The 27,485-nt window shown below is 48.3% G+C and overlaps 14 protein-coding genes across 14 annotated transcripts; 9 read left to right on the top strand and 5 right to left on the bottom strand.

Annotated features, from left to right (window-relative positions):
* Positions 1–509: 509 nt before the first annotated feature.
* On the top strand, positions 510–2,626 carry BGZ61DRAFT_498998 (putative monooxygenase; the record flags this gene model as incomplete). The annotated part of the gene is made up of 4 exons (XM_046251347.1): positions 510–570; positions 788–963; positions 1,014–1,557; positions 1,605–2,626. The coding sequence occupies 4 exons, from the start codon at positions 510–512 to the stop codon at positions 2,624–2,626; spliced, it is 1,803 nt and encodes a 600-aa protein (XP_046097111.1).
* A 438-nt stretch (positions 2,627–3,064) lies between these two features.
* Positions 3,065–5,019, bottom strand: BGZ61DRAFT_561801 (uncharacterized protein; the record flags this gene model as incomplete). The annotated part of the gene is made up of 4 exons (XM_046255826.1): positions 3,065–3,126; positions 3,306–3,843; positions 3,896–4,584; positions 4,644–5,019. 4 exons carry the CDS (start codon positions 5,017–5,019, stop codon positions 3,065–3,067), a joined length of 1,665 nt encoding a protein of 554 aa, XP_046097110.1.
* A 1,311-nt stretch (positions 5,020–6,330) lies between these two features.
* On the top strand, positions 6,331–8,411 carry BGZ61DRAFT_538923 (uncharacterized protein; the record flags this gene model as incomplete). Its single annotated transcript, XM_046254710.1, has 4 exons — positions 6,331–6,335; positions 6,398–6,550; positions 6,603–7,288; positions 7,339–8,411. The coding sequence occupies 4 exons, from the start codon at positions 6,331–6,333 to the stop codon at positions 8,409–8,411; spliced, it is 1,917 nt and encodes a 638-aa protein (XP_046097109.1).
* Positions 8,412–8,424: 13 nt separating this feature from the next.
* Positions 8,425–10,128, top strand: BGZ61DRAFT_498997 (uncharacterized protein; the record flags this gene model as incomplete). The annotated part of the gene is made up of 7 exons (XM_046251346.1): positions 8,425–8,441; positions 8,705–8,903; positions 8,956–9,038; positions 9,097–9,220; positions 9,477–9,498; positions 9,560–10,039; positions 10,088–10,128. The coding sequence occupies 7 exons, from the start codon at positions 8,425–8,427 to the stop codon at positions 10,126–10,128; spliced, it is 966 nt and encodes a 321-aa protein (XP_046097108.1).
* A 910-nt stretch (positions 10,129–11,038) lies between these two features.
* Positions 11,039–12,992, top strand: BGZ61DRAFT_367216 (monooxygenase; the record flags this gene model as incomplete). Its single annotated transcript, XM_046241760.1, has 5 exons — positions 11,039–11,149; positions 11,209–11,362; positions 11,415–11,793; positions 11,856–12,100; positions 12,160–12,992. 5 exons carry the CDS (start codon positions 11,039–11,041, stop codon positions 12,990–12,992), a joined length of 1,722 nt encoding a protein of 573 aa, XP_046097107.1.
* Positions 12,993–13,492: 500 nt separating this feature from the next.
* BGZ61DRAFT_367242 (uncharacterized protein) lies at positions 13,493–14,664 on the top strand (the record flags this gene model as incomplete). The annotated part of the gene is made up of 5 exons (XM_046241765.1): positions 13,493–13,680; positions 13,733–13,875; positions 13,925–14,020; positions 14,071–14,430; positions 14,489–14,664. The coding sequence occupies 5 exons, from the start codon at positions 13,493–13,495 to the stop codon at positions 14,662–14,664; spliced, it is 963 nt and encodes a 320-aa protein (XP_046097106.1).
* Positions 14,665–14,966: 302 nt separating this feature from the next.
* On the bottom strand, positions 14,967–16,267 carry BGZ61DRAFT_538919 (alpha/beta hydrolase fold-3 domain protein; the record flags this gene model as incomplete). The annotated part of the gene is made up of 7 exons (XM_046254709.1): positions 14,967–15,102; positions 15,156–15,484; positions 15,529–15,606; positions 15,656–15,713; positions 15,768–15,875; positions 15,931–16,151; positions 16,199–16,267. 7 exons carry the CDS (start codon positions 16,265–16,267, stop codon positions 14,967–14,969), a joined length of 999 nt encoding a protein of 332 aa, XP_046097105.1.
* A 754-nt stretch (positions 16,268–17,021) lies between these two features.
* BGZ61DRAFT_367188 (oxidoreductase) lies at positions 17,022–17,840 on the bottom strand (the record flags this gene model as incomplete). Its single annotated transcript, XM_046241757.1, has 2 exons — positions 17,022–17,205; positions 17,257–17,840. 2 exons carry the CDS (start codon positions 17,838–17,840, stop codon positions 17,022–17,024), a joined length of 768 nt encoding a protein of 255 aa, XP_046097104.1.
* Positions 17,841–18,421: 581 nt separating this feature from the next.
* On the top strand, positions 18,422–20,479 carry BGZ61DRAFT_367009 (cyclohexanone monooxygenase; the record flags this gene model as incomplete). The annotated part of the gene is made up of 8 exons (XM_046241738.1): positions 18,422–18,645; positions 18,694–18,771; positions 18,823–19,032; positions 19,080–19,237; positions 19,295–19,390; positions 19,449–19,546; positions 19,597–19,999; positions 20,046–20,479. The coding sequence occupies 8 exons, from the start codon at positions 18,422–18,424 to the stop codon at positions 20,477–20,479; spliced, it is 1,701 nt and encodes a 566-aa protein (XP_046097103.1).
* Positions 20,480–20,751: 272 nt separating this feature from the next.
* On the bottom strand, positions 20,752–21,716 carry BGZ61DRAFT_538916 (oxidoreductase; the record flags this gene model as incomplete). Its single annotated transcript, XM_046254708.1, has 4 exons — positions 20,752–20,768; positions 20,820–21,407; positions 21,462–21,608; positions 21,668–21,716. 4 exons carry the CDS (start codon positions 21,714–21,716, stop codon positions 20,752–20,754), a joined length of 801 nt encoding a protein of 266 aa, XP_046097102.1.
* A 749-nt stretch (positions 21,717–22,465) lies between these two features.
* On the top strand, positions 22,466–24,002 carry BGZ61DRAFT_484664 (uncharacterized protein; the record flags this gene model as incomplete). Its single annotated transcript, XM_046249640.1, has 3 exons — positions 22,466–22,876; positions 22,928–23,656; positions 23,706–24,002. The coding sequence occupies 3 exons, from the start codon at positions 22,466–22,468 to the stop codon at positions 24,000–24,002; spliced, it is 1,437 nt and encodes a 478-aa protein (XP_046097101.1).
* Positions 24,003–24,301: 299 nt separating this feature from the next.
* On the bottom strand, positions 24,302–24,869 carry BGZ61DRAFT_484663 (uncharacterized protein; the record flags this gene model as incomplete). Its single annotated transcript, XM_046249639.1, has 2 exons — positions 24,302–24,320; positions 24,556–24,869. The coding sequence occupies 2 exons, from the start codon at positions 24,867–24,869 to the stop codon at positions 24,302–24,304; spliced, it is 333 nt and encodes a 110-aa protein (XP_046097100.1).
* Positions 24,870–25,363: 494 nt separating this feature from the next.
* On the top strand, positions 25,364–26,323 carry BGZ61DRAFT_367296 (uncharacterized protein; the record flags this gene model as incomplete). Its single annotated transcript, XM_046241772.1, has 1 exon — positions 25,364–26,323. The coding sequence occupies one exon, from the start codon at positions 25,364–25,366 to the stop codon at positions 26,321–26,323; it is 960 nt and encodes a 319-aa protein (XP_046097099.1).
* A 291-nt stretch (positions 26,324–26,614) lies between these two features.
* BGZ61DRAFT_367164 (Pyruvate/Phosphoenolpyruvate kinase-like domain-containing protein) lies at positions 26,615–27,469 on the top strand (the record flags this gene model as incomplete). Its single annotated transcript, XM_046241755.1, has 1 exon — positions 26,615–27,469. The coding sequence occupies one exon, from the start codon at positions 26,615–26,617 to the stop codon at positions 27,467–27,469; it is 855 nt and encodes a 284-aa protein (XP_046097098.1).
* Between the last annotated feature and the right edge of the window lie 16 nt (positions 27,470–27,485).

The raw sequence follows: 27,485 nt of genomic DNA, 5'->3' as shown, positions 1-27,485 counted from the left end.
GCGTGCTTCCGGCCCATACCTTCTCAGGTTATGATTATCAAGGCAGCAGTTTTATTTCATTGCACTATTTACGGCAGAAAAGGCATCAAGTTGTGATGGCGAGAATAATCCTCAGTCTCCCACGCCAATATCCTACCCTACACCTTGGCATCTTGGCACTTGGCACTTGGCACCTTAGCTGGCACCTTAGCACTGTGACGCCATGCATGATTTCGGTAGCCTGAGACCAGGGTGGAAAGGAGGATCTCACCGCCTTCCATATCCAGGTTAAATCATGAGTGCGATTTGTTTTGGTCGCGTGCCACTGTGTCTTCGTGGGGAGTGCAATCCACACCCCGGGGCATAACAGAGAATGACAGGGAATTTTCATCGTCACACTCTTAACCGGGATCTTGCTTTTAGAAGCGACTTGACTTTTCCGGCGTCCTTCTCAGGCTAAATGCAACACTTCTAAACATTTTGCGTCGTCATTTACTGCTCAGCCGGTCTCCGGCCCAATCTCTTCCGGAATGCGGCTCCACCGATTTGTCGTGAAGCATTTGCGTCAGGAGGTTGACCAATCAACGATAGGTATCAAGGCACGCCTGAGTTCTTAAGCTCGCGATTATGTAGCATAATTTGAAGTTTACGAAGTAACCATTCCTAAAATCGTCAAAGCTCTAAGACAATCTCCTAAATTCGACGATGGTCTTTGATCCCAGCGCAGCTAATATTACCCCCAATGGAGAGGTCATCCCAGACGACGCTCCAGGGGGGAAATATGGATACCGCCTTGGGCACTCACGAGGCGACTACGAGATTCCAGACGTGATTTTAAACTCATACGCTCGCCAGATCAAAGTCGTTAGCATCGGAAGTGGCATCAGCGGCATTCTCATGTCCTATCTGATCCAAAAGTTCGGAGAGAACATCGACCATGTCGTATACGAGAAGAATGGTGACATTGGAGGGACATGGCTTGAGGTGAGCGCGAATCACATATGCGGAATGGCGCTATTCTCATCTCTGGATAGAACAGATACCCAGGCTGCGCTTGTGACGTTCCCTCGCACGCTTATGCATTTTCCTTTGCGCTCAACTCCGATTGGCCCAAGTACCTTAGCCCATCAGAGGACATCTTCCGTTATCTAGATCGAGTTGTCGCTTGCTTTGGGTTGCGAAAGTTTATGCAATTCAACTCTACCGTGACGGCCTGCGAATGGAACGAAGCAGAGGCGAAGTGGCATATCCAGATCCAAGATTCGCTCAGCGGAGAAACCAGAGAAGATGTCGCAGACGTCGTCATTAACGCGAGCGGCATTCTCAACTCATGGAAGTTCCCCGAAGACGTGGAGGGCTTGCATTCCTTCAAAGGGCGGCTGATTCACACGGCGCGCTGGCCGTCGGACTACAATGAGGAACAGTGGAAGGGTGACCGCGTCGCCGTGGTCGGCTCTGGGGCTACGAGTATGCAGGTTGTGCCGACGATGCAACCGCATGTTAAGAAGATGGATGTTTTTGTCAGAACGCCCGTCTGGTTTGCTGAGTTTGCCGATCATAATGGCGAGAATTTTGACTGTGAGTCCTTGCTACATGCGTCAACGACTGGAACTAACCGATGAAAGATACCGTAGAAGACCGCGAGGCTCTGAAACACAACCCAGAGGCTTTAGTCAACAAGGCCAAGTACATCGAAGACAAGTTGAATACAGCAGCAGGCCTTAAGGCATTCATGACCTCTAGCGCCGAAGCAAGATTGATCCGCGACCATTTCACGGCCCGGATGCGCAAGTACATCCCCAACGACACAATCTTTGAGCAACTCCTGCCCGATTTTGCGGTTGGATGTCGACGGCTCACACCGGGGAACCCGTATATGAAAGCAGTGCAGGAGGGGAATGTCGAGCTACATCGCTGCGCTGTCACCAAGGTCACTCCAACAGGTCTTGTTGGCTCGAGTGGAGATGAGGTTTCGGTCGACACGATTATCTGCGCCACGGGTTTCGATGTCAGCTTCCGCCCGCGGCATATAGTTATTGGCCGAAATGGTGTCACGCTCCAAGCCAAGTGGAGAAATGTCCCCGAGGGATATCTCAGTGTTGCTGTCCCTGACATTCCAAACTACTTTACAGTAATGGGCCCGTCGTTTCCCATTGCCAACGGCAGCGTCATGGGGCCCCTACAGGCTGTGGGAAAGTACATCTTCAAGATCATCCAGAAAATGCAGCGCGACCACATTAGATCTCTCTCGCCCAAACAGTCCGTCACAGACGATTTCAACGAGCACGTGCAGGCCTGGATTGGCGGCACGGCGTGGTCAGATCCCAAGTGCCGGTCTTGGTACAGGGACAATAAGACCGGACGTGTGAATGCCATCTGGCCTGGTGGAAGTCTGCAATTCTGCGAATTGGTTGGGGAGCCGCGGTATGAGGATTTTGAGATTCAGTACCAAAACAAACACAACATGTGGGGATTCCTTGGTCTTGGGTTTACGAAAGACATGTCGGTTGAGGGCGGAGATTTGAGTCCGTATCTTTCGCTGGATGAGGTTGATATGGAGTTTGTCAATTATTCACCTGATAAGAAGGCGGAAGACGAAAGAGTTAAGCAGTTGGGTCGCATGGCACATGACGTTCAAAAGCATTAACTTAGATGTTTAGCAATTCTAATTAGCCTCGTATAGTTTCAATATCTTGTATCGCAGTATCTGTATTGCTTGGTATTATGGCATGATGTGTGTAAAGCCTAATTCTTGACTGGTCTCACTCAAAATCTCCAGTTGTCCTCTCGCGGGATCTATTTGAATAATAGGCTTCAGAGGTCCCAGGAGCAAAGTGACAAAGAGAACTGTATCTAGCTAGATTCGAAGGTTACTGGGGAAGGCCAGTTGTGATTATTTTTTCTGCCTTTCTTCGACATTGGCAGATGTAGGTTTCTGCTTACCCTCAGACAGGCGAAAGTAACTGAATAAGATAGTAATTGCACACAATTAACACTACAACCGAGACCACAGCGCACATGGAATATCCGCCTGAGATTTTACTCAAAGTATCAACGTCGTTATAAGATGTGCATTCCACTAGTCTTACAAATGTACGTTTTCAAAAATGACGGCCTTGCACGAAACCATTTGATACTGCGAAACATCTGTGTCGTGTTAGTGACTGACCAAATGCATGATATTTGGGTCCAACAACCTTGGGAACAGTCTATGTTTGGGTATTTCCTTTCAAATTCCTTGCTCAATTTCCAATTAGAAGGCTCATCGATCCCGAACGATTTTAATGCGCGAGCCATAATCATTTGCGGTCCGCAAGGAGCTGTACCTTGGTTCGCCGTCCGCAATGGCGTATTTATGTTAACAGAGGGAGGTGTTGATGAGTCGGAACTTGGTAAATTGTCGAGGTGTAGGCCCATCCTTTCTGCTATTTCTGCTGCAAGAACTTCTTGTGTTGGCGAAGGGGTTGGGACGGAGGCGGGAGTCGAATTGGGCGAAACAGTAAGGTAAATCCATTCAGGGTTGTGAAGCATAGAGTCTTTGACCTCTCCCTGCCCGCCCCTGATTGTCGGGAGGATATGGGTGAAGAAGAGCTCGTATATGTTGACTGCGACTTGTTTTCGAGGTAGTTCAATGACGGTATTTAAAACAATGTCACGGCTCATGGCATCGAGATCTAGACTTGTCGAGTAGAGAATCATGTGATCTCTGATTGAAGGCCAGTTGATGAAGTCAATGACCATGGGATGATCTGGCGTTGCTGCTTGGAGAGGAGTTGGTCGGAACGGTACGGGAATGGCAAGTCGATCTTCTAATCGATTTGAGATGCGCCATCGCATCACATACTCCATGTACTTCGAAAAATGCTGTACAATTCACATTAGCACATTATACCATTGGGACGACACAATGACGTACAACTCCGTAGATGTATGTCTGCAGACCAGCTAATGCACCGATAACCTCCACTGCTACGGACGCCAGTCTTTCAACCATCTCCGGGCTATCCGCAGGTGGAGAATTGGACCCATCGTAGTTCCAAGGGCTTCGCATGGACGTAAACATGACATGTTTCGCTGCTGATCGAACCTGGTCTGCAAATATGGTCGAGTTGTTGATGACCATTAGACCTTCACTGTTTGATTGTGTGATTTGTACAAATGCAGGGACTTGCGGCTGTCCGAGACCTCCCGAGGATCCCATCGCGTCGATACCGAGAGGCATATTAGGAAAGGGCATTTGTGGTAAAGGCCAGCCTGGGCCCAAGGCAGGGAATGCGAATGGGCTAGGGATAGTGGAGTGAGATAATTGTGTCGCCGCCGTGTATTGCCGAAAAAGAAGATCCATATCTTGCTGCCACTGTGGGATATCTCCAGGGTTGGTTTCTTCCTGAGAGGGACGGTCCGAAATATTTCTAATACCACCATCGCCAAGTGAGTATTCTGGAGGTTGCCCAATTACCGAGGCTGAACCTCCAATCCCAAGAGTAGGCATTGCTTCCAAAGTAGATGGTGATGCTGCGGGTGAAGCCTTCTTGTTAGATTCCGGCGGCGCCGGGTTACTCTGCGCCGAGGGGGACTCGCTGAGGCTCTGGAATATCGGATCCTCTGGAACCGCAAAATTAGCATAGATTCGACTTTTAGACGGAAAAGGGAAATTGGTTTACCAGCAGCGGATGTAGCCATATTTCCGACGCTCAGGAGCTTCTGGCGGAAGCGAAACAGCGACTCCTCGGCGTTGCGTTTGTCATCGAGCAGCTTTAGATGAGCTTTGAGCAATTTCGTGTACTCTGTGTCATCTGTATCTCCTTCCGTACTTGATCTCAGCAGGTCGATGAATGATTCCATCTGCCGGATGTAGGCGGTCTGTCTTTCTCTGGCGCATTGTTGAGAGATGCGATTTTGGGTGCGCTTCCTGTCTGTTGCTTGATCTCCTGTTCGAGTCGAGGCTTTCCGTTTCCTACCTCGAGATTCCGCTGGGTAGGTGGATTCAACTGGAGATTCCGAGTCCATCATATCTGATAAAGCTGTGGTCATGGCCATGACAATGAAAGATATGAATTCTTTCGCCAAATTCGGCGCCGACTTATTAATGTTAGTCGGTAAGAAGCACGTGTCGATGAGCAAGAAGCGGGGACTCATAAGTCGCAAGGAAGATGGCCCCGGACTGTTTGGACTAGATTACCTAGGCGTAAGGTGCGTCATGCAGAAGCAGAGGAGCACCACACATATAACCGAAAGCCGGGGAAGAATCGAGAATCGCATGGGATGGCCTCGGCCATCGGTTCAATAATGTCATTTTACTAATGACCCCGCGTTGTTTGGATCCTCATATGGAAATGTGACCGAAAACGTCAGGATCTCCCCGCAATATCGACACTATAGCGGGATGGGTGTGTCCGGAAAATACGTGCCCGTAGCCGGAACGACCATGATGATATTCCTCTGCGACAAGGAGAACTGAGTGCTTTGCTGGATACAAAGTGCACAAGCCGGAGCAAACAGTTTTCAAAGTGCCAAAATTCTATTCACGTTTGTATTTAAAGACAGTCCTAATCCCGGGATTGGGAGTTCAAATCTCATCGGCGTTGCATCATTAGATTTGACCGCGGCACAATCAAGATCCTCTCCACCCGACCGAGAGAGCGGGGAACAGGCTAAGATGTAAGGAGACAGGGAACATTATGCACAAATCCCAGATGAGCTGGCATGTGGAGTACCCCAGATTCTTGATTTGGTCTTGGGCCTGAGGTGGCGTTTTATTGCCATCCACGTAGCACGCACAGGGGAGAAGATAAGTAATTAATTACATGGCATCTTGGTGCGGCTTAGCTTGGCCGGCCGGAGCTCTTCTGCTCTTCCCGCCCGCGGAAATCTTGCTCCATTATTCTTTCTCTTCTGACCTGGATCGTTCGATGTGCCGATAACAACATGCCTCCCTCAGCTCGAACTTCACACCGGGATCCGTCTCCGACCGTCTCCGGTCGTCGCGCGTCCAAGTTCACGAACGCGCGTGGCCGGCCTCGAGCTTCGCTGGCGTGTGTTAGCTGCCGGCAGAAGAAAACCAAAGTGGGCTCACCCGTCTGCACAGCTTGGCAAGGATGTAGCTTACGAACAGCGGGCCCAGTGCGATGTGCTGAATCTAGAACCGGGGAAGAGTTGTTCGATGTGTCGGAACTCTGATACAGAGTGCGTGGTTATTCGAAACAGCGATAGACGAAAGTATGATGGCCTTCCTCAACTCGCTGGACGTTGATGCTTCGGAACGCTATGCTGATGCTGTTGCTTTGTAGACATGGCTCCCGTGAGCATCTCACCGCACTGCAAGGACGAATGGACTCCATCGAGGCATTGATGAGGTAGGCTACTTCCATTACAACTAGCTGGCTCCTTGCTTGTATGGCTTATTCATTTTATCCAGTCAGTACGGGGCCAAAGTCCCAGAGCCTCCCAAGGACACGTCCGAAGTCATCACCCTGCGATCGCCTTCAGCTACCCCCGTCGATTGTGTACAACCAGCAAACGGAGCAGAATACGTCGAAATGGAAAAAGATGGCGCTGTCAATCCGACCGAGTACGTTATCTGCGCCGTGATTATGGCGGAGTCGGAGCTGACATTGTGGTAGAGATGCTATTGACATGACATATCAAGGCATAAATATCGGGGACGGAGCGTCGGAAGACATCAATTGCAATAATCTGGGGATACCTGCGGATAGCAATGACAGCCAAGCTCATTCAGAGCTGCAGCACGACTTCCATATTTCGCCGCCGCAAGACGCATCACCATCAGAACGACGACTCGCCGACCCGGAAGGACAGGCGCCAAGTTTAGACACAGATTGCAGCCCGGGACAAGTCAGATATTACGGACCGACGACGCAGCTTCATATCCAGTCGCATTCAGACCGCAGCACCAGCATCTCAACAGGAAATGATATTCTTTCCACCTCCGACTTCATCGTGGACATGGATGGGCCTCAACTCCGAGAAATCCTCATGAACTCCTGTTGGAGCTACTATTCTCGATCGGTGAGAGTCGTCGACCCCCAATTATTCATGACGCACCGGGCCACGGGAAAGCGGTCCCAGTATTATTCGCGATTCCTCGAGGAGGCTCTGCTAGCTTGCGCTACGAGAATAAGCACCTCTCAGGCTGTCCGGAAGCTGGGGAGGGCCTACGCCGATCGAGCGAAACAGGATGTTGTGCATGAACTTGAACAACCGACGATTGCAACTCTTCAAGGGTTTCTGTTGCTCAGTGACTTTGAAGCTACTTCCGCTCGGGACAGAGTTGGATGGACTTATAGTGGTACATTTTCCACACGTGGATTTGATGACTTCTCGCTAATGTGTCTCTAGGGATCGCCTGTCGACTAATATTTGACCTCGGGCTCCATGAGGACTGTTCCCAACTCGTCAAGCATGGAATCCTGGTTCAGTCGGACGGAAATCTACGCGACACGTTATTCCTCGCGGCGTTTGTGTATGACCGGCTATGGGCACTCTATCTCGGCCGCCCCAGCTGTGTTCCCCTTGCCCTTGTCCAACAACGTCAAGATGCGTTCCAGGTGCTATCAGATGATCAAAGCACTCTTCCTTATTGGGCCAGTCTCTGCAAATACATCTCGGAGGTAACAGAGATTCTCAACGGCTTCGGAGCAGCTCTCGACAGGACTGCTGGAAGTCGACTATTAGAGCTGGGTGCGAGAATTTCTACCGCTCACGACCTTCTCCCTCGTCGCTTGTCGTCAAAACACATCTCTGATTTGGACGTCAATGCTTATGGACTCAACATGCAATTTTGCGGCATCCAGATTGTCCTCCATCGCGCAGTGGTCAAAATTCTATCCCAAGACGACAACGGCGACTCTACTGCTAATTCCGTCTGCATCGAACAATCACGCGCCATTATGTATGACAGCGCCGCTTGCATTTGCCGTCTCACTCTGGCATATCGTGAAATATTTGGGCTCGAGAACTTCATCACTGTCATGTTGGATAACATGTACATTGCCGCCAGCACACTTATATCCCAAATACTTCAACCTCCAGCTAGTCGAAACGTTGAAGTGTCGTTTTCAGATGCACCACAACTTTTAAGCATCATTGCAGAAACTGTGGCCGCCTTACACAATCACTATCCGGTTGCGGAGAAGATGAGTCGCACGCTCTCACGAATAACCGAGAACACCGCACTGGCGTCGTATTTTGGATCTTGTACGGGCATGAATTTCACGTCGCAGGCAATGGATAAGCCGATTCTTGGTTCCTTTCTACCGCCAATTGGGGGCTCATGGGGGTCAATGGAGGCTCTTGTGCATGATGATTTCATTTTAAGTCAGAACAATCTTTTTGGAGATGACCCTCATCCGAATGTGGGAGAAACGGATGCTCCCTGGATCAGCGATATGGGACTTGGCCTGATTTCTTGAGGATATGGCTGCCATGGACTATGTAGTACAGTGTTTTACTCTAGCCCTTCCAGGAGGCTCTGTATGCAATAGGGCTGCAATTAATAGATGCGGTACGATGACCAAATATTTCATTATAGAGTAAGTGAAAAGAATCTTGTAGGCCCGGCTATTTACACGCAAGAAAGTTCTCAAGCGAAAAGGTTTTTCTAAGGTCTAAGGTCTAAGGAGACTGCGGATCAGGGCCTTAGTGAGCACCGGAAAACCGGAAAAGTCTTCCGGAAGATTTATCGCCACTAATTCGCATATTTCAGGCCGGAGACCGATGTACAATGTTTATTTGCCCATGCAATTACTTTGCCCCTGACCTTATTACTTCGCACTAACTGTACTCACATTGCTGCGAAAATGATTTTCGATCCGAATTCTAATAGCCTGCCCAAGAGATCAGAGCTTCCAGACGTTCCCGGAACTCCTAAAGGGTCAGCGTGGTTTTGGGGCAAAAATGACGAAGTAGGTAAATATTTGAGCGCATTCAAGCAGTCAACTGAACTGAAGTAACCAGCTTGGTCGACTAAATCTCCTTACTCCCCAACGTCGGGCGGCAGCCTCAAAGTTGATTAGGACTGGGGAAGTAGTAAGCCTAAAGTATCAACCCATGCTTTCTCGATGCTGTGTTGATACATAATTAGCTTACAAATCTTAGCTGGTCAGCAGAACTTCCTGATCCGCCCATGTTTGGTCGAGAGCCGTTCAAGCACTCTATAAAATCACTTGGGCCTGCGGGAAATGATGAAGTGTTGTCGATGAACTCCCAGAGCGGATCACAGGTAGGGTGGCTATGGTTAAGCCTACGAAGGAAGTTGCTAATTATTATAGTGGGACGGGTTTAGACATGTAATTTGGCAACCCGTCCTTGTTAGACTCATGCTAAAAGTCTCAGGTTAGCGTCCCTCATGAGGGTGGCTGGGTATTTTACAACAATGTGAGTCCCAAAATTCTCATTGGATGGCTCGCTTGAATAAAGATTAAGAGTACAAGACAACACCGGAAGAAGTCAAGAAAACTAGTAAATGCGGTGTCCAGGCTTGGTCGACAGAGGGAGTAGGTATGTCAATCGACTGAAGCCATGGTGCTAACAAGTTTGAGTCCAATTCTAACGACGACAGTCGGAAGAGGTGTTCTTCTTGACTACTGGAGTTATTGTGGAAAATCTTATGACGTCAATACTAGACATCCTATCTCAGCCAAAGACTTAATGGCCTGTGCGAAGGCACAGGGTGTAGAGTTTCAATATGGAGACATTCTTCTTATTAGAACGGGTTGGATCGAGACTTACGAAGGACTGAGCAAAGAAGACCGGATCAAGTTGACGGAAGTTCCAGCATACCAGCACGACTTTGTCGGCGTTGACCAAACTCATGATATGGCCGATTTCCTTCACGACAATTATTTTAGTGTGGTTGCTTCTGACTCGCCGGCTTTCGAAGTCTGGCCGCAGATCAAGGAGTGGAATCACCATATCAACCTTTTACCGTTATGGGGCGTCCCGATTGGTGAGCTTTGGGACATGGAGAAGTTAGCAGAGGTCTGCAAAGATCGTCAACAATACGCATTCTTCTTCGTGAGCATACCGATGAACGTTCAAGGTCAGTTCTTTAACCTCTCCCTTTTAATCTCTATCTAATAGACTATAGGTGCGGTTGGGAGTTATTCAAATGCTATAGCCATGTTTTGATTATCAAGACAATGGAAGTAGGCAGAGTTGTATAAAATACTACGTCTACTTGGATTTGCAATCAATAATGCTTCATCATTTCAAGCGATTCAATATCATGTTCCAAATTCAAAGATGCTGGCTTGCAATGAAGGAGAATATTTATTCGGCCGGCATATAAAACTACAACGTGATGGTGTGACGATTAGATATCCAGATGTCAAGAGGTTCTGTTCAATGTGTGGATTTCCGACGCACGCTTCTATTCAATCGTAACCGTGACGCCGTTAATTTGTATCTACATGCTTAATGTAGATGAAACAATCATGTGTCTTCACGCAATTCCTTAAACTGGTGTCTATTGAACTGGCGTATGAAGTATAGGTACCTGTAACAACCTTTACTGTTGAAAATGACCAATAGTGCTCTGGCCGTCAAAATCTTAACATGATCTTGCAATCTGCAGGCAATTCCCATCGGGTGCGGCACACGATTGACCCTGTCTTCTTTGTCTCGTAGGTTTTCCGGACCAATTACAATGCATGAGGCCCAAGGTAGTCACCAAGATCTTGCATGTACATTTCCGCTGCTGAAAATCACATCAGGTACTTCCGGTGCGGAGTCGTTATCCTCCGGCATCCCGGAGCCGACTCCAGCCAAATGATTTCCGGATCCCGAAATTGTTTATGGAAGAAATTGGCGGAAGCGAATACGAAATATTGCCACGCTGGGCTCGACAGGAATGTGCTACGAGAGGTCTCGGATATCATACTCTTCGCCATTTCGTCATCTTCGACCCTTAGAGTCTACTGGAATCATATTTTACTATTACAATGTTAAGTCCTTGATTGAAGACAGACGACTAACTTTTCTTTACATGCCTGATCAGTGAATAATCTGAGGCCTCGGCCTGCCAAAGATCCAAGACATCATGGCGTACTCCAAAACTCCGACAGTCATCATCATTGGGGCTGGGCCTTCTGGAATCGCAACAGCCCACAAGCTGAAGACTGAATTGGGATTCAATGACTTCTTGGCATGTGTAGAATAATCAATAAGAGAAAGGATAATGGTTCAAGGCTAACAATCGATCTTTCGTAGATTTACGAAAAGCTTCCGGGTCCTGGTGGGACTTGGATGACGAACCGATACCCTGGATGTGGTTGCGACATCCCTTCCCATCTGTACACATTCAGCTTCAATCTGAATCCCAATTGGTCTCAGGATCTTGTTGGCCAAGAGGAAATTCTCCAGTGTTAGTTATTCTGGCACTCGAGGCTTTATAATTGCTAACGCTAGAAATACAGACATGAACGACACGATTGACAAATTCGAACTCCGTGAACACATGAGATTTGAAGTCGAATGTACCGGTGCTACATGGAACATGACCAACGAGAAATGGTTGGTTCACCTACGAGATGTCCGAACTGGTCGGGGTTTCGATATATCTGGCACAGTCGTGATCAGTGCGGTCGGTGCTATCTCTTATCCGAAAAAGGTCAAATTCCCTGGTATGGAAAAGTTTCAGGGGAAGATCGTGCATACTGCGGAGTGGGATACCGAATACAATTACCATGGAAAGAGAATGGCCGTCATTGGAAACGGCTGCAGTGCCGCTCAACTCGTCCCAAACGTTGTTAAAGACGTCAGCTATCTCAAGCAATATGCCAGAGGATCTCAATGGTGCGTTAAGTGATTTCTTTGCAATAAATTTCTCATCGACTGACCTTTACTGACTCGAATAGGTATCATGAACGCCCTAACCGCAACTTTTCTGCTACTCAGATGTGGGCGTTCAAACACATTCCACTGTATAATAGATTATTCCGATTTTGGCTTTTCGCTGTCAACGATAGTTTGGCAGGTCTCTATGCCGCTGGGCCAGAATCTGTGAAGCATCGAAGTGCTGTGGAGATTCAAGCCAAGGAATATATCTACGACCACACACCTCCCAAGTACCACAGCTTTATAGCCCCAGACTTTCCACTCGGTATGCCTACAAAGGTTCCTGAGCTCCAATGTCGATGAATGCTAGCTAACAAATTCTAGGATGCAAGCGAAGAATCTGGGATCCCGGATATCTTGATTCGCTCTGGGAGAAGAATATGCACCTCGTTCCCGAGGGGATTCAAGAATTCGACAAGACTGGAATTATCAGCAGCAGCGGTGTAAAAGACGAATTTGACATTATCGTCACAGCGACTGGATTTGAGGTGACCAATTTCCTTGTGCCAATGACCATCATTGGAGCTGGAGGAAGATCATTAAGCGAGCAGTGGAACGACACCCGCGGCCCTCAAGCATACTATGGCTGCTTCGTCCATGACTTCCCCAACTTCGCTATGCTCTTCGGTCCCAATACTTTTCCAGCCCACAACTCGGCGCTATTCGCTATCGAGACGGCCATCGAATTCATTTCGAGGACAATGTTGGCTCCGATCGTTGACCAAAAGATCCGCGTGCTTGACGTGAAGCATTCAGCCGAGGAGCGGTTCGTGGTCCGTGTTCAGTCAAAGCTGAATGATTCAGTCTATGAGGCTGGTTGCTCGAACTGGTTCGTTAATGACCTTGGTAAAAATGTCACATCGTGGCCCGGTTATGCTGTGACCTTTTACAGGGAAACCTTCTTCCCAAAGTACAACGACTTCAGTACAATACCCGGAACGCTATACTGGCCACTCAAGATGATAAAACGTTGGCTACGAACACGGAAGGTTTGGTTCATTGCACCTGCTATCCTCGGTCTTGTAGGACTTTCTCCGTTGTACGTGCGGATTCTACGTGGGCGATGCCCCGATGTTGTGCAGCTTGGGGTACGGTTTGGTCGGCGCAGTTTAGGCAATGCATCTAGAGTTGTGCGCATGAAGCTCAAAAGAGATTGAGTTCGTACAGCATATAGATTAAGAAGATTTTAACACCGATCCTAAATTCTTTCACAAAGGCTCCTTCGGTATTTTTACAGAAGCTTCCCATAATATCGGATCACCTTTATTTGGATGAATGTCTCAATCTACCGTAAAATAAACTTCTGATGTCCACGGTTGAAGTCAATGAGCGATCCTTTTCAACTGCCGCGTGTGAATGACTCCGGAAAAGAATCAGACGAGGAGCGATTCTACCAGTTCCTAGATTCCGGTTGCATTAAACTTAGGTTGGTCCAATGCTTTTTGCAAGGAGTGGAACTTGCACGGATCTTTTCCTGGATTGACAAGCGAGTCAACGCAACACTCGTTTGTCCGGAAAACAAACCCGGCCCGACTCAACCTGGTTCCATGGCGGGATCACGTTATATGACTTCCATGTCGCAGAATGAACTCAGCCTCTCACACATTGCAGTTCTTCAACCGCAACATAAGTCCTTCCTTATTGATATATCTTCACCATGGCACAGAATGAACTCCCAACCTACTTGGAAATCCCTCCCGTCAAAGGGATGCCACATGGTTGCGCATGGGGTATCTGGGACAAAGATGGCGTAACTGATCAGGTCGGGAGTTTGAACCTCCTGACGCCGGAAAACGTCCTTGAGGCAAGGAAGGAAATCCAAACCGGTGTGTCGGTGTCATTGAAGTAAGGACGCCAAAAATGGCTTAACTCTAGCTAATAAGTGACTCGGTGATAGTTGGGCCCTTGAACGAATTATAGAACCTGGACATAATCGAGCGCCGATTGTACACAACTTTCTTGATTTAAAGCCGGATTTGGTTGGGCATGATGATGAAATCTACATCAATACCCAAACAAGTAGCCAGTGGGATGGCCTGCGTAAGCGAGACCTTCAAGTAAATGCCCATGAATTAACAACTGCTCCTAGGGCACTGGGCGCATCAGCCAACAGAGAAGTACTATAACAACTTGACGCACGAAGAGATTAGCGGACCGAACCGTAACCTCCGCAATGGCATTCAAGGTGAGTATTTATCTGCATACAACCAATCGCGGATATTGATCAGACAACAGAATGGCTCCGTCGTGGCGGTGTTGTTGGGAGAGGTGTCCTTCTCGACTATCATTCCTGGGCACAGAAAAAAGGAATTACATATTCAGCGGCTAGCAAGCACTGCATAAGCTACAAAGACTTAGAAGAAATCGCCAAGGAACAAAAGGTGGAGTTTCGAGTCGGGGATATTCTCATGGTTCGAACCGGCTGGATCAAGTGGTATAATGAGGCGACTCCGGAAGACAGAGTTCAGGGGTGCAAGGTCAATCACGATTACGTCGGAGTGGAAGGAACCAAGGAGTCTATTGAGTGGCTTTGGAATCATCATTTCTCCGCTCTAGTTGGCGACAACATGGCTTTTGAAGCCTGGCCCGCCGATGGTCCTTACCGTAAGGAGCCCTTGCCTCTCGAAGTTTGACAGCAGCTAACACGGGATAGGCATTCATGACAACGCGCTTGCACTCTGGGGAACTCCACTGGGAGAATTGTGGGATCTTGAGGAATTGGCGAGACAGTGCAAGGAACATGATCGTTGGAGCTTCTTTGTGACAAGCTGCCCTCTGAATGTTGCCGGTGGCGTGGCTAGTCCACCAAACGCTCTAGCTATTTTCTAAATGTATTGCGCAATCGGTACTTAGCAATCAACTAGTTTTTCCTCAATCACTTAAGCGCTCTTAATCTTTCATCGATCCACGGCGTAGCTTGAAATATACGTGGACATATGGTTGACATGTTATACTTTTGGTTGAATGACACCCTGCAGCATGTAATTTCCCGTGAGCAACGCCTTTTTCGAGAGAGTTAGTAGAAGATACTACGCTAAGCATATGAATTGGCCGTATATGGACACGAGAGGTAGAGGAGATATTTTAGATACTGAAAGGTATATGCTAATTTCGTGATAGCAACAATAATACTATTTCAATTCACCCTTCGTAAGTAGACCAATCGCCTCTAGTAAATCAGTCGAACTTTTGGCTGCTGCTGTTAGGCTCGGGAAATAGTAGAAAGCATGGGGAACGCCCGGGTAAACATCGACCTTCGTTGGAACCCTGGGTGTTGTTAGCAGTGAAAAGCCCATTACGAAGTGACTGCTAGCACTTACCCGGCTTCTTTTAGTTTGTTGGCATACGCTAGACCTTCATCTCTCAAGGGATCCAATCCCGCAACTTGAAAATACGCTGGAGCGAGACCGTGGAAATTGGTGTTTAGTAATGGAGATACGTCAGGATTGGACGGGTCAGAGGGGTTATAGTAGCTGTAGAATAGCTCCATTGACCGCTTTGACAACAGCGGTGCATCCTTCAAGTCCTCTAGGCTTCGCAAGTTGAGCTCAGGGGGGTAACAATCAATGTGGCATGTCGCAGGGATTCTCAGGATTTGGCCCTTGAGAGGTATGCCGAGATTTCGAGCTCTATGAGCCAAGACGGCGGTCTACGGAATTAGTCAGGGTCACGAAAGAGGTGAATTGAACTTACGACGTTGCCCCCCGAGCTAGACCCACCGATCAAAATGCAGTCCTGGTCGATTCCAAGAGAACGACTCTGACTTCGCGTCTAGAATCCCCAGTTAGTGTTAAATTGCCTAAACAGGACTCACACTTACCCAAAGTAATGCGTCCCAGCAATCATCAAGGCCCGTTGGAAATGGATTCTCTGGAGCCCTGCTCATGTTATGAATGTCCAACTATTACGCGGTAGCTTCCTGTGGTACTCACAAACGATAGTCAACACTGACTACTACAACACCACCGTTTACACACATAGCCCTACAGGCAATATCCTCTCCTTCAAGGTCTCCTAACGTCCACCCGCCTCCATGGATACTGCGAAATATGTATTAATACAGTTTAATGGTCCGGAGAAACAGGGTATACCTACTATACCAATCCAGGACTGAGACCCTTCTTAGCTGCCGGGGTGTAAACCCGCAAAAGTATTGAAGCTCCATCTGATGTCTTGATCCTGATGTCTTCCGAGCTGAGCCCGGTAATTTGAGGGATCATGCCCGTGGCCTCGACTTTCAACCTCTCCATCATGTCGCGGAGATGTTGGGGGGAACCAACGAGCTGTGGTACCTTGTTTGCATTTTCTGCATAGAACTGCATTCAGTTAGTCTGGGCAGCGTTGAGGTCAGTGGCGCGCGTACTTCGGTCCATTCAGGATCCGGAATGCTAAGATGAGCGTTCGGTGAGATCTTTGCTACGTTGCTACTCATAGTGAAAATAGGCTTCTGAAGTCGTGGAAATCTCTAGGTGATGTGTTTGATTTGATGTTGTGATAAAATTCTTTGCTTTCAATTAATAATCTGGTCCATGGTTATCAAAAGTAGAGACTCGTTATTCGTCACGGGGTAAATACGAGATGTGCCTTAAGTGAATAGCCTATTTTCCTACCCTCCAGAACTCACGGGTTTCGAACTTGTGCACGATTCTTCCTCTACCCGGATGCCGAAGGACCTTTCGTTGCAGGAGATGTGACCACGCAGCCGCCAATATCCGGTATTGATTATTTTCCGCCGTGACACGACTAGTTGCGCAAAATTATGCAGGTCCTTTCTTCTTTCAGTTTGGTACTTCTGGGGTTAGACGTGTGGCCGTGGAACGCGGAAGAGGAGTGTCATTCCGGCGCCCGGAACTATGGTTTCCGGACAAGTTTCGGACAACACTTGTGGCAGTTGAGCGCTCCCCGGCAGATGATCATGTTATAGTCGAGTATGTAAAGAGGTAACGCGTCATTTCAATGGCTCGTGACCATACACTTTTGACTCTGGCGATGTCTCGGACGTTGGCTAGGCTTCGCTGACAGGCTCGGCCTTGACTTTCACGACATTCCTCTCCATATGCACGGTAAAAAAATATCGATGATGACAGAATAGTGGCTGGTATTTGTAATTGGGATAGAAGGCATCGTAGAGACAAAGTGTGTTTATGAGTTTATTTTTATGCCATCCGATATACAACCAAGTAATATCAGATGCCCCGTCCGCCATCCACATCAAGGGCAGCCCCTGTGATCATACTGGCCTCATCGCTTGCCAAAAATGCCGCTGCATTGCCAATATCTGCTGGTAATGCAAATCGACCGAGAGGGATTGTGTTCATCATTCCTACGCGAGCCTCAGGAGAATCCGGACCCCCGAGGAAAAAGGGAACCCTACCGATGTTAGTAAACAACTCCAAGCGAGAAGGGGAATGAAGGTCTCACATGTTCGTTTCGCCAGCCACGGGGTGGATGACATTGAACCGAATGTTATGCTTCGCCCACTCAATGGCAAGTCCCTTTGTAGCGTTGGTAACACCACCCTTGCTGGCACCGTACCAAACCAGAGAAGGTCGTGGTCTAGGGGATGCCATACTGGAGATGTTGATGAACAGACCACCAATATGCTCAGCTAAGAAGTAGGGGATGATGACCTTTGAACTCCAGTAGATGGATTTCAGATTCACCCTCATAACCCTGTCGTAGTCTTCCTCACTTGTCTCAATACTGGGACAAGCCTTATAAACAACGCCAGCGTTGTTGACTACCACGTCCAGTCTTCCAAAAGTCTTGACAGCAATATCCAGGGCAATTTTCCAATCCGCTTCAGAGGAAACATCTCCCTTGATCCCAACAGTTGAACCATTCGGTTGTGCGCTGGCCACTTTCTTTGCGTCTTTCTCATTGATGTCGAGGACAACAACCTTTGCCCCCTCGATGACAAACTTCTCCACAATCCCAACTCCAAATCCAGCTCCGCCTCCTGTGACAATGGCTACCTTTCCTTCAAGTCTTCCGGCACGCGACATGGTTGGAATTGCTGTTCGGTACCTGCGAGATTGCGTTCGTGATATGATAATGGGTTGATTAGTGCTGGATCGCAAGGTTGTACAAGTGGCCTGTTGTTGCCCTTTCGATGTAGTTATCTAAAACCTGGTTCAATCAGTCTGAGTATCCGTATAGGGTGTTGAGAATCCGGAGAATGGGCCGGATTTAGTTTCCGTTCGTGCCGCGGACGCCGAATCCACCCTTTCGTTTCTGGAATATGATCCTCCGGAGAGTCGGTGGAAGAGATTGAGGATATCAAAGCTCGGCAAACGAATTCCGCGCCTATGTTTCATCGAAACTATCCACTGCGTGTATTGTACCTTCGCAAGTGGTCTCCACGCCTTGCGAATTCGCGTCGCACAGAGGCTCTCTGTCGGTACACCTGGCTGTCTATCCCTCCACTATAACGGCATCCCTTTCGTCTGCATTAACTTCATACCTTGCGTATTCCCGTAATATGCTATTGATGATCGTCGCAAAAGATCAATCTATGAGGAATAAACTACTCAAGCTTTCATCGCATTTCAGAATTATATCTACAATCAACCCAAGTTCTTCCAAAATGACTGATAATACGGATGATTTCACGGAAAAGGCTACTGCAGCAGGTCAGTATGTTGTTACGGAAGCACCACTAGGGACCCCTCGACGACTTCGTGTTCTTATGGCGGGGGCTGGAGCTAGTGGTCTGAACTTGGCCAGGCATATGGATCTACATATGGAGAATTTCGAGCTGGCCATTTATGAAAAGAATGCAGACGTTGGGGGAACATGGTTTGAGAATCGGTGAGGTCCTTGATACCATTTCTTGTCATTAGGCTAATTAATATTGAGGTATCCTGGATGTGCCTGCGATATTCCGTCACACAATTATCAATTCACATGGGAGCCAAACCCAGAATGGTCAAATTAGTAAGTCCTCTTAAACTTATTCGACGCTTGGAAGATTAATTAGTCTGGTAGCTATTCTCCCTGGCACGAAATTCTAGAGTACTTCAAAGGGATCGCCAGGAAGTATGACCTTTACAAATACGTCACACTAGGTCACAAATTAGATGCAGCGAGATGGGATGAAGATGCGGGTGTCTGGAATGTCCAAGTCCACAATGTGGAGACTGGAGAGACTTTCTATGATTGGGGCCACGTCTTGATCAATGGCACAGGAATTCTGAAGTGGGTGCTCTGACTTGATACTCAGTGCATGTTATTGACTTCATTAGCAACTGGAAGTGGCCAGACATCCCCGGGATACATTCTTTCAAGGGCAATCGTTTCCATAGTGCCACATGGGATCCCGATTATGACCTCGCGGGAAAGAACGTGGCTGTTCTCGGAACCGGATCTTCTGGCATCCAGGTTGTCTCAGCTATCCAGCCAGGTATCATCTTCTGAAGCCAACCTTCGACACATTTTTACAATACTGACAAGAAGGCAGATGTGAAATCTCTGGTCACCTTTGTCCGGTCACCGACGTGGATTACAGCGGGCTTTGCTCAGAGTCATGCCGGCCCCGGTGGATCCAATTTCACCTGTGAGTATGAGTGCCAAAGAAAGGCTCGATTTATCCAGGAACTAATTAGAGGCTGCAGTCACAGAAGAACAAAAAGCAAAATTCCGAGAAGACCCTGAGACATACAGGAAGTACAGAAAGGAAATTGAAGGGGAACTCAATTCCAGATTCAAATTTGTGGGTATCGATACTCGCATACATTGATGGATATATCTAACCTGTCACAGATTATTGCCGACAGTGACGAACAACAGGAAGCCAAGGAATATTCCAGAAAAGAGATGACTTCCAAGCTAAATGACGAAAAGCTACTCAAGCATCTGATGCCGGAAGACTTTGCAATCGGCTGTCGGCGTCCCACCCCAGGCAATGGTTATCTCGAGGCTTTGACCAAGGACAATGTTCGAGTGGTGACCGAAGAAATCGACCGGGTTGCATGTGACGGAATCCAATTGAAGTCAACCGAGATTATCAAAGTCGATGCCTTAATTTGCGCTACCGGATTTGATCTGTCATTTTGTCCTCGATTCGAACTTATTGGACGGAATGGTGAAGATATTCACGAGAAGTGGAAGGACTTGCCTGAAGCATACCTGTCTCTGGCAGTGCCAGACTTCCCAAACTACTTCAGTAGGTAACCTCCCAGCATATTGGGAGAAGATTCTAATACCTGTAGTGTTTCTTGGGCCGAATGCCCCAGTTGGTCACGGTTCAGTGCTTCCCATCATTGAACACGCGACAAAGTACATCATCAACATGATGAAGAAGATGCAGTTACAGAACATCAAAGCTGTCGTACCACAGGAGAGTGCCGTGGCCGATTTCAGCACCCACACGAACGAATTCATGAAGCGGACTGCTTGGGCCACCCCTTGCCGTAGCTGGTTCAAGAGGGGCACAATTGATGGGCCTGTCGTTGCTCTTCATCCTGGAAGCAGAATCCACTGGTTTCATCTGATGCAAAACGTGCGCTTTGAGGACTGGGAGTACACATACTACTCAGAGAATCGGTTTCAGTATCTTGGAAATGGGTTTTCGACGAAAGAGGACCCAGGCAAGGACACCACTTGGTACTTTGACGGTCCAGAGGAGGGATTCATGGATTATTGACTGGATACCTCTGGTAGTTTGTGATTAGATATTGAATATTCGAAAGTGCTGCTACTCAATTTCTTGGTCTAATTGGTGTGATTTTCGTAGGGGCGTGGTGATATTCGCCATTCGTCTCAACGTCCTATTCATAGTCTATGCCCGTATTATTGGTGCGCTTAACAAGGCCAGTTTTTATATAATCCATTCATAAAGTTCACATTGCATTTATATACGCTATGGTGTGGAACTACGCATCCTACATAGGATAGCTCATACTATGGCTTCCGTTGCTAGGCTCCAATCATTCCTAAATGCATGTAAGTATCAACTGGAGAAGAGGGGTATACGAGACACATACCTCCATTGGGAGACAGGGTAGATGCAGTAACCAGACTTGCTCTTCCACTGGTGATCCAGACAATACATTCCGCAACCTCCTCTGGTAAGCCGAGCCTCCCCGCAGCCATGTCTTGAACCATTGCTTGAACATCCATGCCGACATCGCTGTCTGGAACATCACCAAGCATAGCAGTCCGAATAACACCGGGACAGATTGCATTGATCCGAATCCCGTTCTTGGCATATCTCAAACCGTCTGATCTGGTGAAGCCTAGAATGCCATGCTTGCTCGCGCAGTACGCCGGGAGGTGATCGTAGGCCATTAAGGCGCACATAGACGCGACATTTGCAATGGCGCCTCGTGCGGGGACTCTGGAGTCTTCGGCGTGGAGAGGCTCCTGCTTTAGCATCTGCTTGATTTGTGCTCTCTGGCATAACCAGGTGCCCCGAAGATTCACCCGTTGTTGGAGATCAAACGATGCTACAGCCACTTCGTCGGTGGGCCCAGGCAACAGGACTCCGGCGACATTACATGCGTAGTCTACTCTTCCTAATACGCGTGTAGTTTCCGCTACCATGCTGTCTACGGACTCCTCGGATGTGATATCTGAGTGATATGTCAGTTGATTCAAACAAGTTGTGTTTTGAGAGGTTCACGAACCAACATGGAGAGAGAGGACCTCCACTCCCTTGCGCTGACCATTGATTTCATCTCTCAGCTCATCAACAGATGATTTATTCAGATCAGCAATAGCAATTCTACTGCAGCCTTCTTTAGCAAAGAGTAACGCAGTTGCGCGACCAATGCCTACGTTGGAGGGGCGATATGTCAGAGATTTCCTTCAATAGAAGTAATATTTAGCATACCTGATCCAGCACCAGTGACAAGGGCGACACCAGGGAAATGCAAACCCATTTTGTTGAGCCAAGGGTTTTGGACTCGAATAGAAGTGACGACGAGCAGTGATCTATTCGACTAATCTGGATGTAAGCGTGAGAAATAACACCAACAGAAGGATGCCGCACCTGACCGACTCGTCTCTCCAAGGGTTGGGAAACGGGTACGAGGACACTTCCGATTACTTTTGTGGCGGTGCCATTACGGCTACTGTCTCCGGAATGTTTTGCTACGAAGATCACGGTAGTGGCACAAATGTGGAATCCTCCTACGATGCAAATACAATATCCAATCATTGTCACCCGGCACACCCCCCTTACCCTTCATATTAGTCTACTTTGTACCCTTTCCGCGTTGTTCCATGGCGGAGATAATGCAATGTCTCGTGGTACTGCGCTGACGAACCTGTTCCGGATGTCCGAATCATTGCGGGGGAATCTTGGATTCCCACAATAGGCCAGTTTTTGTTAGTGCCTAACCTGAGTTGGGCAGTCGTCAGATATTTCCTTGTCACTCCCCGCATGTACTTGCTCATGTGAACAGATGACCAAGGGTGTCTCAAACTAGGGACAAGATGTGTGAAGATACGCAAGATGAGTATTCTATCGACTTGATGGACTTATACATAGATTGCAACAGCACTATAGGTTCAATGAACACACATCTCCATCCATCCAAATCTTCATCGTCAATCTACGAACCTGCAATATTTGCAGCTTTTCCATCTTCAGACAAATCTTCAGCGGCCCTTGCAAGCCATTACAACAATGCCGTCTTTCTTCAACGGAAATGCCGATGTCTGCGATTCGTACGGTTACAAGTTTCGCCTGACGAAGTTGCACATGACATCTGAGCAGCTAGATCCACTGAAACACAAATTTGATGAAGTTGGATCTGATGCCCTCGCGGTTATAGATTCCATGTTTCCTCCGTCACCTCCACGAGCTGGTTGGAATGCCAAAACGAAGACAGAAGCCCCCCAGCCCGATCGAGACACATACGCCTTGTTGCGAGACAATCACTACAAGGATCCCAAACTTCAGGATCTCTGGGATGAGGTCAATACCATTCCCGAGTGGGTTGACTGGGATCAAATCAAGCGAGGCCAGGATGTTTTCTATCGCTACGCACCTGCTGCCATCGCCGGCTTTGCTTTTCAGGGCCTCCTTGCTACTACAGTGAGTCAACTACGTTTCTCGGAAGCTGAGCATGTTCTAATATTGACCTAGGGAGCTTCCTACCGCCCTGCTGAGACGCTCGTACGAACAGGAGGCCACTCAACCCGAGTGGCCAAGAACCGACTCTTCGAGACCTTCCAGTTGATCCTCCAGGTCACCAAGTCCCTCGATGATGTCAAGCCTGGGGGTGATGGGTTTGCATCCGCTGTGCGCGTTCGCCTGCTCCATGCCTCTGTCCGGGCCCGAATTCTCAAACTTAACGATCAGCGTCCCGGGTATTTTGATGTTGAAAAGTTTGGTGTGCCCATCAATGAGCTTGACTCGATGCAGTCAGTTTGTGCTTTCTCGACAAATCTAGTCTGGCTTGCTCTGCCGCGCCAGGGTATTTACGTTCGCCACCAGGAGGCTCTCGACTACCTCGCGCTCTGGAGATGGGTTGGCTACGTCTTGGGTACACCACACTGGGTCCTCGAAACCCCCGAGAAGGCTTTAGCTTCGATGGAATCCTTGTTGCATGATTGCCTCAACCCAAGCAAAAACTCAAAGGTGCTGGCTCAGAATCTGGTCAATGCCCTCGATGGTGTGGCTCCAATCTATGAGCCAAAGGAGTTTTTTGAGGCCGGAACTCGCTTTATCAACGGCAACAAGATGTGCGATGAGATTGGACTCGGAAAGCCCGGAATCTACTGGCATGCAGTTGTTCGAGGACAGGCATGGGCTCTCATGCTGGTGACCTACGTCTCCCGTTCGATCCCTGCGTTGGATAGATGGCAGATCGCGGTATGTTCCCTCAGAAATCGTACTCGCAGTTACTAACTAGCGAACCCAGACGTACCGGAAGCTCTTTTGGAGCTACGTTGTTGAACACAAGGACGGGCTCAAGGGTGGGTATGTCTATGACTTCAAATACGTTCCTCAACTTGGTTCCCAAACAGGAGTTGAGAAGGTCGACGGCGCAAAGCCAACACTCGGTGTCCAACCTCTTGAGCTTATTGGGCTTGTCAGCTTCGGCTTTACGTTGTTGGTGGCTATTGTTATCACTACCTTGTTGGCAAGAGTTGCAATTAACACTGCGAGCGACTACCCTCATGCATCTATCGCTATTATGAGTTTGGTCAAGCGATAAAAAATGACCATCAAGCCTATGGTTGATAGCTTGGGGAGGGGGGGGGGGACAGGAAGCAGGCTTGCATTTAGTTGACAAACATTCACTTTCGATAATTTCCTTCAATGAACACGCTACACTCTAATGTCTGTCCTGGCGTGTCTCATTGATACTCTCAAATAGCGCTTGTAACTACTTGGGTGCCATTACTTCTGTCAAATAGTACCTACAGTTCTGTGGCATGCACAGCCTTTGCGAAGGACTAGTTCGAAGCCTTGCATCATGTGAAAGTAAATCGGTAATAAACATAAGTTTATTGCTCAATCGAGTAAAGTTATCCTGGTGATTTGTATTATTATGCAGCTGTACTAATAACAATTATCCGTGGATCTTAGCCAGCTCCCTTGCTACCGCATCATGATATCCCTCAATACCGGCAGTTCTCATGCATACGACGAGGAGATCTTCTGGTATCTGTCCACCTCGTGGCTGATCAATAGTCAGAGTCCTCTTGAATAAACAAGCCCTTGTTTCCCTCCCATCCACTGTGATTTTTGCCTCCTCAAAAACATACTCAATCTTCGTAGACCCCTCCACGCCATCCAGAATCGATTCATCTGTCGCACCAATACCATTCACTTGTAGAAACGCCCATTTCCATGGCTGCACAGCAGTAATGAGGGTCCAAGCGGAATAATAGGTATTTTCCGCAAGGACTACCTTTTCCGTCCACTGATCACCAAGTTTCAGAGGAATTTCGAGGTTTTGTTGGATTCCGCCACTGCCCTTGTACGTGAGCGGCCAGTTGTGGGGGTTCGTAACAAAATCATAGACTTGCTCGCGAGTATACGGGAGCAATGTCTGGGAGGAGGCTGAGCAGACACCCATTTTTCGGGTAGGGGCTTGAGTGGGTGTGTAGGTATGGACGAGTTGAGTGAGGTGGAGGTTGATCTGAATATTGAGGGGAAGAGACAATAAAGACTGTAAGTAGGACGCGTAGAAGTTTACGCCTGGCTGAATTCAGTCTAGTGTGGGTAAAGTCACATTTATATGTATTTGGGCGTGAACATATTACTGGGCTGGTTCGGAAAAGAGAGCCGGAATGTACCTTATCCGTAATCCTGCAGCCACAAAACACCTTTTTCCGGCGGTGTTTGCCTCTACGAAGCTCAGGAAGAGATCTTCTGAGATGTGAGATACCAGTCGGCTAATCGGGAGAATGCTGCTGCGACCTCACGTTGCTGGTGTGCCATGCTTTGGGCTATACAAATAAGACAGATAATCTATATTGGGTCATTGAGATGAAGGTTTCCATCAAGTAAAAGCCCAGTCAAGAAATAATTTATTTCCGACCCAAAAGCTTTCCAGCAATTGGCACAAATATGGGTTCAACAGCCAGGTCGAATCTGGAATTTATTCCTCTCCACAACACGTTTGGAGCGTCCGTGGAGGGAATGACATGGAGCCTTCCAACCCCGCCAGAAATTCTCGAGGAGGTCATGAGCGGCGTTCACAAGTATGGAGTGTTAGTCTTTAGAAAGGCCAATCTCAACAACAGCCAACACATCGCCTTCTCCGAGCAACTCGGCGAACTGGACGATGTCAAGGCCCATATGAAAGCCGGTCGAGCCATGCGGTTTCCGGATCAGCCCGAGATCTTTGATGTCTCCAACCTTGATGAACATGACCGAATCGTTACAGATGCAGATCCAGTGAGGAAGGGCAACAACAAAGGCAACACCCTTTGGCACGCTGATATGGCCTACAACCCTCAGAGATGCGCATATTCTCTGCTTCGGGCTGTTGAGCTGCCTCCTCGAGGAACGGGAGGAGAGACTGAATACCTTGATTCGCGCACGGCGTACGACGATATGCCTCAGGACATGAAGGAACGAGTCAATAATTTAATCACGAACAACTCGCTCTTTCACAACCGCAAACTCGCTGCACCCGATGTCTTTGAGAGTATCGAGCCTCTCGACTACCCCATGTCCCGTCACCGACTTGTGCAGATACACGAGGGCTCTGGGCGCAACAACATCTACGTCACTACGTACGCGCACCATTTCGATGACTCGACGATGGAGGAGAGCAAGCCGCTCCTAGAGGAGTTGCTGGCCTGGGTGTCACAGCCAAAATACAAGCTCACTGTGAAGTACGAGAACGACGGTGACCTGGTCATGTGGGATAATCGAGCCGTACTGCATCGCGCAACGGAAACGGGGACATATGACGGCAAGTACAGGCGAGATATGAGGAGGACTACAGTCAAGGATGGGGGCAAGTTTGGGTGGGGTGAGAATGGCGTCGGGTGTTGCTGGCAAGCTGGGCTCACGAAATGAGCCTGAGATGAGTGTATCATTTCTCATTTAGTTACACGCTTGATTAGGCCTTGGGAGGAAATCGAGTCGGGAAATTGTACTTTAAGACCGGATTTGTTTTCCGAGTGTCCACTCGTTCATTCAACCAATTCATTTCCCTTCGCTCAAGTTGCTATTAGTTAGTATTCATACACACAAGCTGCTGCCGTACAAACCTACTACTATTCACTTCGAAGGTCGATTTCAGCATAGATCATTCAATTACACCAAACATAAGCTGCAGACATGTCTTACCTCAGTGGAACCTCCAGCATGACCCCATCAACAGGCCCTGATGGAAGAGGACCACGACCCCAAAACGTCCTTGCCCTCATTTCGGGTACACAAAATCCTACTCTCGGCGTCGCTCTCACCATACCTTCCACAGTCATAGCTCAGCTCATCGGCCAATTGGGATGCGATTTTGTTTTCATTGACATGGAACATTCACCAATCTCCGCAGAGTTGATGACTCAAATGGTTCACGCGATTGTTGCTTCCTCGAGAGGAGCGTGTTTTCCTATTGTCCGCATCCCATCGCAAGCCGTCGAGTGGATAAAGTGGGCTCTCGACAGCGGAGCGGCAGGAATAGTCATTCCAATGGTGAACAATAAGAGTGAAATGGAGCAAATTATCGACCGTGCCCTGTTTGCACCACGAGGATCCAGGAGTTTCGGTCCATCCAGGGCGCCTTGGGGTCTACCAGACGGTCCACAAGGTGGTGTGGGTGTGTACTTCCAGAGAGCATTGAAAGGCCAAGTGGGCATATTTCCCATGATTGAGTCGGCGGAAGGCGTGTCTAATGTGGAGGATATTCTCACCGTTGAGGGGGTCTCTGGCGTCTTCGTTGGCCCCATAGACTTGCGCCTCTCACTGGGATTGAATGGAGCCGACGGGACTGAGCCTGCTTTTAAGACAGCATTAGAGAAGATATGTGGAGTTGCGAAGAAATGGAAGAAATTAGTCGGCACAGTTGCGATTGGCGACGAGGCCACGAGCAGACGAACACTGGAAGGGATGGACTTTTTGGTGGTCTCAGTTGATGCAGGAGTGGTGACTGCTGGCCTTGGGAATGACTTGAAGAGAGCAAAGCAATTAGCCACAACATCTAGTAGTCCTTCTCTATAATACACGCCACAGTGGG

This window comes from Ilyonectria robusta (genome assembly GCF_021365365.1).
Source record: "Ilyonectria robusta strain PMI_751 chromosome Unknown BGZ61scaffold_31, whole genome shotgun sequence".
Taxonomy (NCBI): Eukaryota; Fungi; Ascomycota; class Sordariomycetes; order Hypocreales; family Nectriaceae; genus Ilyonectria; species Ilyonectria robusta.
Note: the sequence above shows the minus strand (reverse complement) of the source record. Positions and strands in the feature narration are given on the sequence as shown.